The following is a 14,652-nucleotide window of genomic DNA, read 5'->3' as shown; positions in this document are numbered from 1 at the left end:
AATTTATTGAATGATGTGAACATAATAAGAACCATCTATCATGCCTATGCTCATTCTTTGTTTCAGTATTGCATAGAGGTTTGGGGTGGTACTTTTGACTCCCATTTCAATAAAATTTTCGTTTTACAAAAACATATAATCAGGGCAGCCCTTGGGAAACCTAGACTTTACCCTAGTAAATGTCTCTTCATAGAATTTGGAGTTCATACACTGAGACAGGTTTTTGTTAAAAACATCATAATTCACATAATAGAAATAGAGAATTATTAACCCTAAATACCAATCCCTATAACATTCGCCCTTCAGTAAACAATTTATTCAATACATCATTTAACAGATTAACAATAAATAAACATCAGTTCTCATTCTATGTAGAATTTTATGCCAATAGAGTCCCAAATCATTTTATAACTAGCAAACTTACAAAAAAGCTTCATATAGAAATTGATGAGTGGATCAAGAGAAATATTTATTTTCATCTCTGCTGATGATAAGCTGTTGTTTTCTTGGATGATAATGAAGATGTTCCTATTAGGTTGATAATTATTACGTTTTAGGATAGTTTTTTCTATTTTCTAATATTATGATGGTAATATTTGTCCTATTATATGTTGCTCTATCTTTGATGCATCGAAAGCCAAGTGCTTTTATCTCTTTGTTGTGATTGAATGCTTATTGTCCTAAAAATGTATTCTCATCTTTAGTTCATTCATTTATTTATTCAATTTGCCTTTTTAAGATTAATTTCGAAAAGCCTAGTATCTCACGTTAACTTTTTTCTATGTCATGAGTGAATTCATCTTTATTTATTTAATCTTTCCATCTTTAAACTCAAATTAAATTGTCTAAAATTTAAAGCCTTACAAAACTCTTTTTTGTCTATAAATAAAAATTATCTCTTTTATTTTATCCTTTCATTTTAAGCTATTCATTTATAAATTTTTTTTTTCTATTCTTTTGTTTTTTGTATTGAATCTATTGCTGTAAATGCTGAAAATAGAAAATGCTTTCCTTGTAAAATAGAACTCACTGCTGGCGCTCAAGTTGTACTTCTGCCGGCAGTGCCAAAAAAAGTTAATAAGGTGCTATTATTAGGCCAAGATAGGCTTACAAGTATTTTTATTTGATAATATTGAAAGTTGTATTGTGTCAAATTTTGTATATATTGTTTTTTGCACTTTGTTGCTTCAGTCTGCATAAGAAATTTGTATTTGTAATTTGTTTTTTGGCAATAAATAAATTCAAAAATTCAATTCAATATATTTATGATAATAATATTCCTAGTTTAATCCAGTTCAACAATGTTTTAGCATATTTTATTGTGGTATAACTTATCTTATTGCACCTATCCCAAGTGGATTCACTCTATTTAATGAAATATAAGAGCCTAATATAAAGAAATATATAAATTTTCAATTTCATAATCGCACGCACACACACACACACACACACACCACAGACACACACACACCACAGACACACACACACACACACACACACCACAGACACGTTGGTCATCACAAGGTGAACCGCTAGGCAAAAAGATATATTGATTGACTCTGATATCACTATTTATACTAGTAGTTCTGTGAACAGTAGACCTCACAAGTACCTGATTGAAACTATAGACCTTATGAAAATACAGCAATAGACTGGCTTTTCCACACATGTGTGTAATCACTTGTCAGCTGATTTATGATTAATTATTAATTCTATAGTCTGATTTTTACTCCAATATTGGCATATGAACGAGGCTCCTTTTTCCTTTTATATTATCCTTGAAATGCAAAATTTCCAAAAACCTCGTATATACGTCGACGCGCAATTAAAAAAGGAACATACCTGTCAAATTTCATGAAAATCTAATCTATTACCGCGTTTCGCCGTAAATGCGCAACATATAAACATTCAAACATTTAAACATTAAGAGAAATGCCAAACTATCTACTTGAATCTTAGACCTCACTTCGCTCGGTCAATAACATCTACGTCGAAGATAGGATCAATCAGACTATAGAATTATTCATAATCAATCAGCTGACAAGTGGATTATTCATTGCATGCATTACACAGATATCTGGCCGTGTCTATTTCTATAAGGTAGGGTTTCAATTTTTTATGATGCGTGCCCATCAGTATCAATATTCTTACATTTGAAAAGCAAATTTAATAGGTGATTGAAAATAAAATAAAAAATGATTGAATGAACTAAATAATGCTGAAAAATTATAATATTCTTGATTGAAAAAAATCAATTTTAAAATAGTTAAGATATATTTTTATCAGATGGAAAGATTATCACGGAACTGGATAAATTATCATATGGGATACAAATTCAAACGTGAACCGAGTTTATTAACATAAGTGAGTTTCTGATCTTGGAGAAGACAAATAATAACAGTTTTTAAGAGTAAATTATGACTCAACTGTGAACTATTGTGATTCAACTGAATCAACTAGAATAGATGACATCAGATACTTGTGGATGAGAAAAACTGCGTGAGGTCTACTGTTCACAGAACTACTAGTTATTCTTTATTCATTATTATCCTTTATTCTTTATTGATTGATACAATAATTACATCATAAAAATGATAGGAAGAGAAAAATAAGATGACCTTGTGCTATTCCTCTCCCAAATTTAGATAAGGTTACACATAGTCCGAAATAGGTCAAGTCTTGTAGTTGTTCACTTTACAAAATTTCACAGTCCTTAATTATTTTCACAAAGTAGATTTTTAAATTTAGATGCTTCAAAACCAAAACATTATGTAACATTATTGTGCAGAGAATTGTCGTTTGTTTTAAATGTATTGTTGTCAATCAGAGTTTGGCATTAGTTTTTAACAGTAAAGGGAAGCTAGCTTGGTCTGGAAGTTGAGTCCTAAAGTCATTAAGTTTTTTAAGTCTCAATCTGATATAGCATTCAGTTGTATTGTCAACTATTGTTAAACAACTATTGTTAAACAACTATTGTTTCAACAACTATTGTTAAAAATCTATTGTCATGTAAAGCTGACAGTCACTAACGACTGGACATGCATGATGAACATGTGTGTGTGTGTGTGTGTGTGTGTGTGTGTGTGTGTGTCACAGCGAAAGGCAAACTGCTCTTATTCATGCATGTTGTGTAATCAGCGAAAACAAAAATGTTTAAGGTTAGGTTTTTGTATCTTCGAGTTTTTGTTGCTCTATTTGAGATTAAATTATTTTTGTATTATTATAATAATTTGTAATTTTTTAGTGGTTTATTCATTATAAGGAATGTACTGTACTTATTTGTTGATGCTTCATGCTAGCTGATACTTTACTACTTTGGTAATATGTACATTAAATTAGACATAATGATATTATATTGGAAGTAGAACATATTATATGAATAATAGTCATTACAGAAAGACAATATTAGGCATTGGACATTTTAAAAATCTACAGTAAAAATAGATATAATAAGCTGCGTACACATATACGCTCTTCCAACCCGCACCGAGCACGCTCCTCCCTCGTACCGCCCTCGTTCCTCCATCGAACTACAGTCGCGCCGCCCACGCACCCATCATGAACGTTACGAAAGGTGTTAGATCTTCTCGCATTCCCCGGTCGAACCATTGTTGCTCCCCGGTCGATCATCAATCGCTCTGCTGGAGTGACGTTCGGTTGCGGAGCAGAGCGAAAGTCTGTACGCACCTTTAGACATTTGATATATTATTATAATTTGTTGAAGTATAGATTTAATGTTTGAATATTGTGTTTTACTACTGTGACATTGTATTCTGTATATTGTATTCAATTTATAATGGATTGTATGTAACCTGGCTTATGTACTGATGTACTCTGGCTCGAAGAAAAATTATTGAATCATTGTTATTGGTTGTTTATGTAGAAGCTGCTATCAAACAGCTGTTTTCTGTTCGAAGTTTTTCGCTGATGACACAACATGCATGGCGAGCATGTGCGTACACGCATGCTCAACACACTTGTCCTGTCGTTAGTGGCCTCCCTTACAGGTCAGCTGTTGACTGCTGTTGTCAGCGTTTGCTTGCGACGCAGCGCGTAAGTCTGTACGCACCTTTATATTATACTCCTCATATCTTTTAATAAAATGGGGAACTTTGATCATGAGTGATTAGAAACTTTTCACTTGTAAATAATTTGTTATATAAATTTAGAAAATAAATAGTTTCATTTCAAAAACTTGAAAATGGCTTGAAAGCCGAAAATAGTTGTATTTTATAAAAAAAGTTTTTAAAGAAAAAATGGTAGGCCTACTAAGGAATTATTTCTTTTCAAAATAACAATTCAAGTTATAAGTCAAGTTAGAAATTTTCATGTAAACTTATTTATGTTTCATATTCAATGTAACAATAAATACATTATGAAACGCAGTTATTAAATAAATAAATGTTCATTTCTCAAAAAATAACTAAAACTACTACATCAATTACAGAAAATATTAGATAAATTACAATTACATACAATAGTTAGTTACAAAAAATTTCGTATAATATGTCCTCTACATGTTTAGTGTTTTCTTATATTAGTCTTACTAATTTGCAGCTACGTGAGGGATTATTGGTTGGGCGAAATTGGCAGTAATTCTATGTCAGTTTACGGACAGAGAAGTAGAACCAACAATTTCATTCACAGCTACCACAAGCGGCTCAAGGCCTATCTTGGCGGAGTAGAACACCCCAATATCTGGAGTTTTCAGAGTGAGTAGATGTCAATCTTTATTTATATTTCGTAGCACATAATAGACCCTTCAGAGTTTTATAATACTTAGGCTGGGCCTACACCGGTTAGTCAAGACAAGACTGGTCACGTTTAGTCACAATACTTCACATAGTTGCTTATGGAGTCATATTTCATTGCAATGACCGATCAGTGTGAGTTGTGTCACAAGCAGCTATGTGAAGTATTGTGACTAAACGTGTCTGATCATGTCTTGTCTTGACTAACTGGTGTGCGCCTAGCCTAATATTTTTGATATTCAGAAAACACGACACAAATAGATTTAAAACTTGGATAATTCAGGATATTTTGATGACTATATCATCCTTACTACAATCTAAGGTTGTATAGAAGATTGCTTAGTCATCGAAATATCCTGTATTATATCCTGTTTTTATATCTATCTGGGTCGAGTTTTCTGTGTATATTAGTTTTATTTAGATTTCTAGACACAATTTAATTTTAATTTCTATTATATGCCTAATATTTCAAAACGTTTATAATACAGGATATTTTGATTACTATGTCATTCTGACTACGACGGACCAGTTGAAGAAGATGACATAGTCATCGAAATATCCTGTTTTTTATCTATCTGGATCGTTTTTTTCTGTGTATATTATTTTTATTTATATTTCTATACACATTTTTATTTTCATTCCTATTGTACGCCTAATATTACTTCAAAACTCCAATCATCTTCTGGTTGTTTAGAAAATCATAATCCTCCCAACAGCAACTATCAACAACAGCAACAGCAACAGCAACAATATTTTATAATAATTTCTCTGATTGCTAATGAATTGCAACCAGAGGACCTCATTTACAAAAAAAATATACATAATTATTGACCGAGCAAAGTGAGGTTAAATGTTTATATGTTGCGCATTTACGGCGAAACGCGGTAATAGATTATCATGAAATTTGACAGGTATGTTCCTTTTTTAATTGCGCGTCAACGTATATACAAGGTTTGTTTGGAAATTTTGCATTTCAAGGATAATATAAAAGGAAAAAGAAGCCTCCTTCATACGCCAATATTAGAGTAAAAATCAGACTATAGAATTATTCATCATAAATCAGCTGACAAGTGATTACACAGATGTGTGGAGAAGCCAGTCTATTGCTGTATTTCCATAAGGTTTGTTTGTTTGTTTGTTTGTTTTTAAAGCTTCCCAGAGACTCTAATCAGAGTATAGGAATTGTCAAAAATTTATAATACATACAGTATTACAAAAAAAGAAGAAAAAAATCACACAAATGACCCTCTCTACACACAAACTCTTCTGTGGTATAGAATACTCCAAGCATCAAAAAACTTTTTAATTCCTTCTCAAAAACATTGACATCTTCACAATTTTTCAAGTGAGTAGGAAGGTCTATAGTTTCAATCAGGTACTTGTGGATGAGAATACTGCGTGAGGTCGACTGTTCACAGAACTACTAGTTGAATTAATAAAAACAATATAAAAACTTGTAGTACCCTTTATTAAAAACTTTAAAATATTTTAACGACTATATTTAACTTAAATGACATTCTAACTTGGAATGACCTATGATCGAAACTAGTCGTTAAAATATTTGAGAGTTTTTAATGAAAGGGTATTACAAGTTTTTATATTGCTTTTAATAATTAATTTAACATAAGTAGCCCATATAAATGAAGTGGTTTTATAATATTATTAAAATATACATACAATAAATTTGCTGATAATAAACTTAGTCCTAATTATGATACCCCACTATAATGACGTGTTGGGGTGATCAAACATTTTATAATGATATAATCTGTGTAATAGATTAGTGAAGGTTATTTTGTGGTAGGATTAGTTATTTATTTACTAATTTGCACAAATTCACATATCATTGAAATGGTATTTGGGAGAGGAAATACAGGTGAACCCTTTGATATTCCTCTCCCAAATATTCAAATATAAAAATATTGTATCCCTAAAGTATAATATAGTATCATACCTACCCTCTTTCACTACCCTGCACACCTTTCCCCTATCTGTTATACGTTACCCGTCTATTACATGGGAAACCATAGTTGGCAATAGTTATTTGTGCAACTAGTGCGCAAAGTGACAGTTTGCTGCACCGAAAGAAACGTTTACGCCCGAGCCGTAGGCGAGGGCGGAATGGTTTCTTGAGTGCAGCAGAGGAACTTTGCGCACTTATTTCACATTAAGTTTTTCCTACAGTTACCATTGAATATGAGAAGTGGGTAATTATGGGTAAAATTGCCTGAAATGCATCAAATGTTTTTCTGTGTAATTTTATTATTGATAAAAACCTTAATTTATTGTCAAATTGAATAAAAATGTTGTCCTTGGTTATAATATCTAATTAATAATTAGCGCGTTGTGCTTGGTTGCACCTCTGCTCACTATAGCAGCCACAGCAGTCACTGTTACCAACTTCATTTTGATTTTGCTGCACTGTTGCTCCATATAACCTACTAAGTATTTCGCGTTGCCATGTTGCAAATCTGGAGTACAGAAAAATTTTTCCCGCACTAGAGCGGAAAAGTGATTCTTTGCGTTCTGTAATCGGTGCAGCAATGGCCACTTTTCAACGTAACTGTAGGAAAAGTATTTTTCCACTCTTTTTCCAGCACAATATTGGCAGAGAATAGCTATATATTGACTTTATTTTTCTTTAGGGCTACATTTGAATATAAATCTGATAACGGCATTATATAGCCGAAACATGTCGTGACAAAATAATTTAAAAATGATATTCAGATTCATATTTTTATTTAAATATTCTATACATTGACCTATTATCTACCTACCCTGATACATATACATTGATAGTTGTTCAGCTATTAATTGTTTATTCTATGGTATTTGATAAAAAGTCTCGAAATTTGTAAAACGCATTTGTTTCTTACACAATATGATAGATTAATAATGATGTGACAACCGAGATTTATCTCGATATTTTTATAAATTAGTAGTTGTGGAAATATTAATTCTTTTTATAAAAGATAACAAAAATGCTTAAATGTCCAATTCATAGCTAAGCTATCAACAGTCTAGAAGTTGTCTTTATAGACAAAATTTTTCACTGATGAATAATTGATATTTCCTTCTACAAAGTAAAACCAATCATAGAGAAAATATAGCATATTAAGAAGATATCCCATGGTTATTATTATTAGAGTATGGCTTTCAATGGAGGGGAGACCCAGTGGTGGTTCCACCTCGCCGAATATATTTATATTTAAAATTGTGATTTGGTGTAGAAATTTGAATGGACATAACCTATAATATTTGGACAATTTAAAACAAAATTAGGAAATTGAAGAAGTTTTAGGCAATAGCCTGTTTTTTCTTTTCCGATTCTTGTATTTTTTGCTAACCTTATAAATAAATAAATATAGTCCCAAGTTCCCTAATGGGAAACATATCCATGGTATATAGGTCGCTCATGTTCAAATATTCAAGCCGATTTTTGTCCTATAATATTTGGACAATTTAAAACAAAATTAGGAAATTGAAGAAGTTTTAGGCAATAGCCTGTTTTTTCTTTTCCGATTCTTGTATTTTTTGCTAACCTTATAAATAAATAAATATAGTCCCAAGTTCCCTAATGGGAAACATATCCATGGTATATAGGTCGCTCATGTTCAAATATTCAAGCCGATTTTTGTCAACCCAAGCCGATTACTGTTTATTATTATTTATTTCAAACCGTATTGTTGGTTTTTTGTGACAAATAAAGTTTCTATTCTATTCTGTTTTGGCCGGGTGATAGTGTAAGAACGGCACAATATGAAAGACTACCAGCGTCACATAGCTTCAAGCAAAAGAGCTATGTGTACTATCGACCTGAGAAAAATTTGGAACATAAATGACATATACCATGGGATATCTTCTTACGCTATCTTTTCTCTATGCATGTAGTCTCTCTCTCATACTGCGTCATTCTTAAGCTGCGCGTGCACTAGGTCGGTGGGGCGGCGCGGCGCGGCGCCGTTTTGGACTAGTTAAGGGCAGGTCACACCGAGCTCGCGTCCGCGGCGGTAGCGAAGTCAAAAAACTCGCCTTCCATGTTATTAAGTTGAGCAGGTCACACCGAGCTCGCTACCGCGGAGGTAGTACCTCGGCGGTAGTTTCACTTGGCGAGCCAGGCGAAGTTTTGAAACGTCTCCTAGTGGGAGTACCGCTAGCGGTAGTGAGCTCGGTCTGACCTGGCCAATCTAATAACATGGAAAGCGAACTCCAGAACTTCGCCATCGGTAGCGCATGCGCAGAATGCCGAGACTCACTCTGGTTGCCGGCCTTCCCCCACTTCTAGAGAACCAGCCTCATCAAAACAAGAACAAAACCAAACTACCGCTGGCGGACGTTTTTTTGGTGTGAACTGCTTCCAGAAAAACTACCTCCGCGGGAGCGAGCTCGCTACCGCTAGCAGACGTTGGTGTGACCTGCCCTTTAGTCGTGACGTAGACTTATCAATTGCTATTTGAATTAAGAAATAGTTGTTGAAGTTAGAGTTCTTATTTGAAATTAAAAATAACTCTTTGAATATTAACTTACTCTGTCGCTTCAACATCTTAAATATTCTTATATGATTCCAAATTCATGATACAGTATTTCAAAGGAAAATAAATGACAGAAATCGTACATTAATTATTATATTATTTTGTAGTTGTAAAATTTGTGAATTATGTTGTAATTATTGGTCAGAGCGTGTGATAGCTCTTAAATTGCCTCAGCTGATGTTATGAATGAATGAATTGAAAAACTGTAGTTATTATTATATTTTTGTTGTGTGAAGCCACAAATTCTGAGCGGTGCTCAAGTGGCATACATGTCATTTTTAGAATGGAGTCACATGAATGCTCTAAAACACTCCTCAATGGTATAAGGACAAGCCTCTACCAGTGTCCTAATTATCTTTGAAACAAATAACTTATAGCTGCTACACAGCCTTATATCCTCGGGAATGCAATTAAAACACTTCAGTCCTGAATAATACGGTCCCTTTTCGAGAAGAGTCAGTCTATGGATAGGGAACTGGAATAATCCTGTATTTTTACATCGTGTTTCATAATTATGACAAATTCGGTTAGCATTAAAACTATTTTTGTTTTTGAACACAAACGAAACAACTTCAAGGAAGTATATCGCTGGAACTGTAAGTAGTCGGAGTGCCTTGAATATGGTCTTACAGGAGAAAGATGGACCCACTCCCCCCAAAATCCGAAGTGATTTTTTCTGCATTTTTAAGTTTGTGTTCAAATGAATTCTTCCAGCCCCCCAAAACAAAATACTAAATCCAATAAGTGAAAGAAAATACTCATGGTAAACCTTTAGAGCTGTCTTGAGATTTGAATTCGACTTAACAGTCCTCAGAGCAAAGAGAGCATGGTAAAGCCTTTTCTGGAGTTTCTCTATGTGACCATCCCACTTCAAGTTTGCCTGCAATTCAATCCCCAGAAACTTTGTCTTATCAGTAGCAGGACACTCCCATCCCACAATAGCTGGATCATTCTCATTACCTCTCATAGAGAACTTAATAAAATTTGTCTTGCTTAGATTAAGCTTCAAGGAATTATCATAAAAAGTATAATTTATTGCATGCGATAAATTCTTCAGATGATTAAATGATAAATCATAACAATTCTTTCTTATGCACTTTCAATGTTATTTTTATATCTTGAAAAAGGACGAAGGAGTGTTTCAATTTTGTTGTCCAACGAACTTGTCCTGTTCGAAGAATACGTGTTCAAACTTTGAAGCTGATAGATCAATCATTTCTGAAGGATTTATCGTAGAACATACAAACAGACGGACGACTTTCGCCTTCAGTAAGTCAAAAGTGAAAACTCGATAACGCTCGTTCAATAACCAGTAACTTTTTTATTCAATTTATTCACAACACACAAAAATACAATGAGAAAAAGCAATATACAACAAAACAATTACAACAACTATGGTTATATGTTTGTTTGTTTTTAATATCTTCCTAGAGTATGAGAATTGTCAAAAAAAATGCTTGAAAACATTACTTTCAATAAGAAAAAATACACATGACACATACTCATATACATACATACACATACACATAAACATATCAACACACAAAGGGCCCCTCCCTACACATATATTCCTGTGTGGTATAAAATACACCTTCCATTGAAATCTTCAACGTTTTTCATATCATCATGAAGCTTTCTAAAAAATTTAAGACCCATATATGTTGGCTTCTTTTCAAAAAGAGCTGTCCTATGGTACATGGAAGCAAAGTCTCCTCCATTTCTGGTTTGATACCTGTGGGAATCACTATTTCTAGCCGAAGCCTTATTTCTCCTGAAGTACATAATCACCTCATAAATGTAAAGAGAGGGAACGGTGATAATGCCTAGCTCCTTGAAATGACTCCTGCAAGATTCGAGAGGCATAATTCCTTTTATTGACCGTATAGCTTTTTTCTGCAGCCTGAAAACTCTCTCCAAATTCTGACAGGACCCACCCCAAACAACAATGGCATAGCGAATATGTGACATAATTAGGGAATGGAAGACTGCCATTGTCAGTTTGGAATCATTTAACCTTCTAATCTGTCTGAGTGCAAAAACACCTGAGGAGATTCTATTACAAAGCTGATCAATATAGTAATTCCATGATAAATACTGGTCTAAAGCTACCCCTAGGAACTTAACAAAAAGAGGCTTGTCAACATTTATATTATTTACCTGGACATTAATATTATGTGTTGGCCTAGAGTTATTCTTATGTCAAACTGTAAGTATTGTGATTTCGATTCATTTATTCCAAGCTTAAGTTGTTGAAGGTATTGGGCTATGGCATTTATATTTAAAAAAGTGTCAATTTCTAAAACATTCACATCTTGTGATCCACAAATGTAGGAAGTGTCGTCAGCATATAATAGAACTCTACCCTGTGATATACCCTGTGATATATATAGTTACTGTAGCCTGACCATGTTCGAAAGAAGCAGAGCTCGGAAAAAGCCGAGCCCTCGCAAAGTTACCCGAGCGCGGAATTTTTCCGACCTGACCTCCGTGCACTAGAAGCGCGGCGCGACGCCGTTCCGACCCCGAAAAGTCCATAAAATTTTCGAGCTGCGCGCCGCGCCGCCCTCCTAGTACACGGAGGATCACATGTATTTAATTCCAGGTCGGAAATTCGCGCCGCGTCGCGCCGCTCCACCGACCTAGTGCACGCTCTACTTTACACTCTCACCGTCTCTCTTGAGTTAACTTCGGCTTGAAATTTGGAACATAAACGACCTATACGTACCATGGTACATCTTCTTATGCAATCTTTTCTCTATGATGCAACAATTTATAGTTTTTTCAAATCGTTGATAATTTTTCAAATGATGTTTCAGAGTGTCTAGTAGGTATGGCGAGAGAGGCTTACACTGATGTATTGCGATTAGAGAACCATCCAGTTTTGCGAAAGAGACGAAAGGCGAAATGGGACGTCCAAGACAGGATCATCAAAAATTTGACCAACCAGCTGATGGCGAATCCTCCGCAGCTAAACACCTTCGAATTCCTGAGCGCATTGGCGAACCGGTGTAAAACCAGGGAGGTTGTAGGAGAAGAAAGTATTCAAGTTCTTCTCGTCGATTTCGAAGATTTTGAAGCCGACCAAAACGTTGTGAGTTGAAAAGTTTTGTTTGAACAGTAGGCCTGCTACTATGCTTAAAATTAATGCTTACATTTCATTTTTTTTCATTTCATTTTTTTCATCCCACTGACCACCTATGAAAGGGGTATAAGGATTTGTCAATTATAAGTCTTCAATCTTTGCATTCTATAATGCAAAAAGAATTCCTCACTGGAATAAGGACAAAACTGCAACAACTCCTCCCTCACCTTAATTCTGAACTTTTCACCTATAAGAGCTTTTATGCGTGTTGGCAATGAATTATAAAGCCGAATTCCTGCACTCTTTACCCCCCTCTCATACATATCAGTTCGATGAATGTCGTCTCTGAGGTTTTGTCTATATCTGGTATTGTATGAGTGGAACAACTCTCCTGTATTGAACCTATCTTTATTCCTATCAATATACATCAATACATATCAATATATTATTCCTTACAATATACATGCTTAATACAGTATCAGCCAAAATAAACAGTACTGAAATGGTATAATACTTTATTTTACGTATAAATTTCAACAACATATACAAGTCAAAGGAAGCAAAATCGGTTAAACACGGGTAATAACATGTTCAATATGACCCTCGTTCAATTTGAAGCAACACTCGTACCGTTCTTGTAGGTTTTGCGCAATTTTTATGAATAGGGGTTGTTCCATTCTCCTAATGTTCCTAATGTTCCATTCTCCTACTTTCCTCGCCCTATTGCCATAGGTAAGGAAAGTATTGCTTTCCGAAAAAAATTCAGGTACCCCAATTTCTATACGTTTCAAGGTCCCCTGAGTCCAAAAAAGTGTTTTTTTGGTATTGGTCTGTATGTGAGTGTGTGTGTGTGTGTGTGTGTGTGTGTGTGTGTGTGTGTGTGTATGAGTGTCTGTGCGTCTGTGTACACGATATCTCATCTCCCAATCAATGGAATGACTTGAAATTTGGAACTTAAGGTCCTTACACTATAAGGATCCGACACGAACAATTTCGATAAAATGCAATTCAAGATGGCGGCTAAAATGACAAAAATGTTGTCAAAAACAGGGTTTTTCGTGATTTTCTCGAAAATGGCTCCAACGATTTTGATCAAATTTATACCTAAGTTTATTGATAAGCTATATCAACTGCCACAAGTCCCATATCTGTAAAAATTTCAGGAGCTCCGCCCCATCTATGCAAAGTTTGATTTTAGATTTCCAATTATCAGTCTTCAGATACAATTTAAACAAAAAATGTCAAGTTGAAAGGATTGAGCATGAAAATCTCTACAATTAATGTTTAGTAACATTTTAGCTCGAAATTCGAGAAAATGTGATTATTCAATTGCAAACTGTTGGCAATTGTTGATTCTATTAAATCATTCACTATGAAGAGATAGCAGACCTCGTGTGTCTCCAGCGTTATAGTCCTGTCACCAGCTGGCTAAGATATTAGAATAGTAGACTTGAGATGCGCGGGAACACTATCGTCAGGTGATTAATTTTCATAACGGCAAGGAAAGTTGTGTGAGTGCGCCACATCAGATTTTTTTCTTTGAGTTGAACGATTGTAGATGGCGGGTCCTCACGGAAGATGTTTTCTTTCAACAGTACTAAGAATCACAGCATTGCTAGGCGGGTTTTTGTGGAAATGTTCCTGAAAACTTGATGCAGTGTGTGACGAGCTTGGACCACACGCACATCCATTCCGTATGACCGAAAATAATGATCCACGATAAAAGTTTTTTTTACAGTTGTTAGCACCTTAGACCAGTTATAGAATAGACACGTTGGGAAGTCCAGCCTCTGAAGCCAACATCTACTGCCGAGTTTTTCGAGTAAACTTTTCTGCAGAGTTTGTTTACCTTGTTTTCTATCCTATGCTGACGTCACGATATGGTGATGTGGCATTAGATGTTGGCTTCATCGACTTTCACTATGAATATACAATGGGCCGTGTCTATTCTATAAATGGTCCAAGGTTAGCACCATGTTAACAAAAACTAACCTCGAATAAGAAATAAGTAATGAACGCGAAGCCGTGGCAACAATCACCAATTGGATCAGCTGATCGAGAACTACAGCTGATTCAGTTTCAGTGCATGCTTATTTTTGCTGATTATTATTTACATGTATTCTGAAACTGTATATACATGCTTACAATTAATTTACAAAAAACAAAAATTATTGTTTGCTGAGGATATTGAACAACATTTTATAAAGTGGAGAAAACATAACCTTCTTTCTGGGCAGTATATGAATCAAAATTCGGGGAGGAACAGTTTTGGGCTGTGCCTGTTGGT

General features: G+C 34.5%; 1 protein-coding gene across 1 annotated transcript in view; it reads left to right on the top strand.

Annotated features, from left to right (window-relative positions):
- Window positions 1-14,652, top strand: part of LOC111053272 — a 35,084-nt gene that overhangs the window by 16,602 nt on the left and 3,830 nt on the right. Inside the window, exons 6-7 of the mRNA XM_039433214.1 lie at window positions 4,558-4,712; window positions 12,100-12,374. Coding sequence (XP_039289148.1) covers window positions 4,558-4,712; window positions 12,100-12,374 — 430 coding nt within the window. The remainder of the gene's footprint in view (window positions 1-4,557; window positions 4,713-12,099; window positions 12,375-14,652) is intronic.

The sequence above is a fragment of the Nilaparvata lugens genome, chromosome 7 (genome assembly GCF_014356525.2).
Source record: "Nilaparvata lugens isolate BPH chromosome 7, ASM1435652v1, whole genome shotgun sequence".
Taxonomy (NCBI): Eukaryota; Metazoa; Arthropoda; class Insecta; order Hemiptera; family Delphacidae; genus Nilaparvata; species Nilaparvata lugens.
This window is presented reverse-complemented; position numbering and strand designations above follow the sequence as displayed.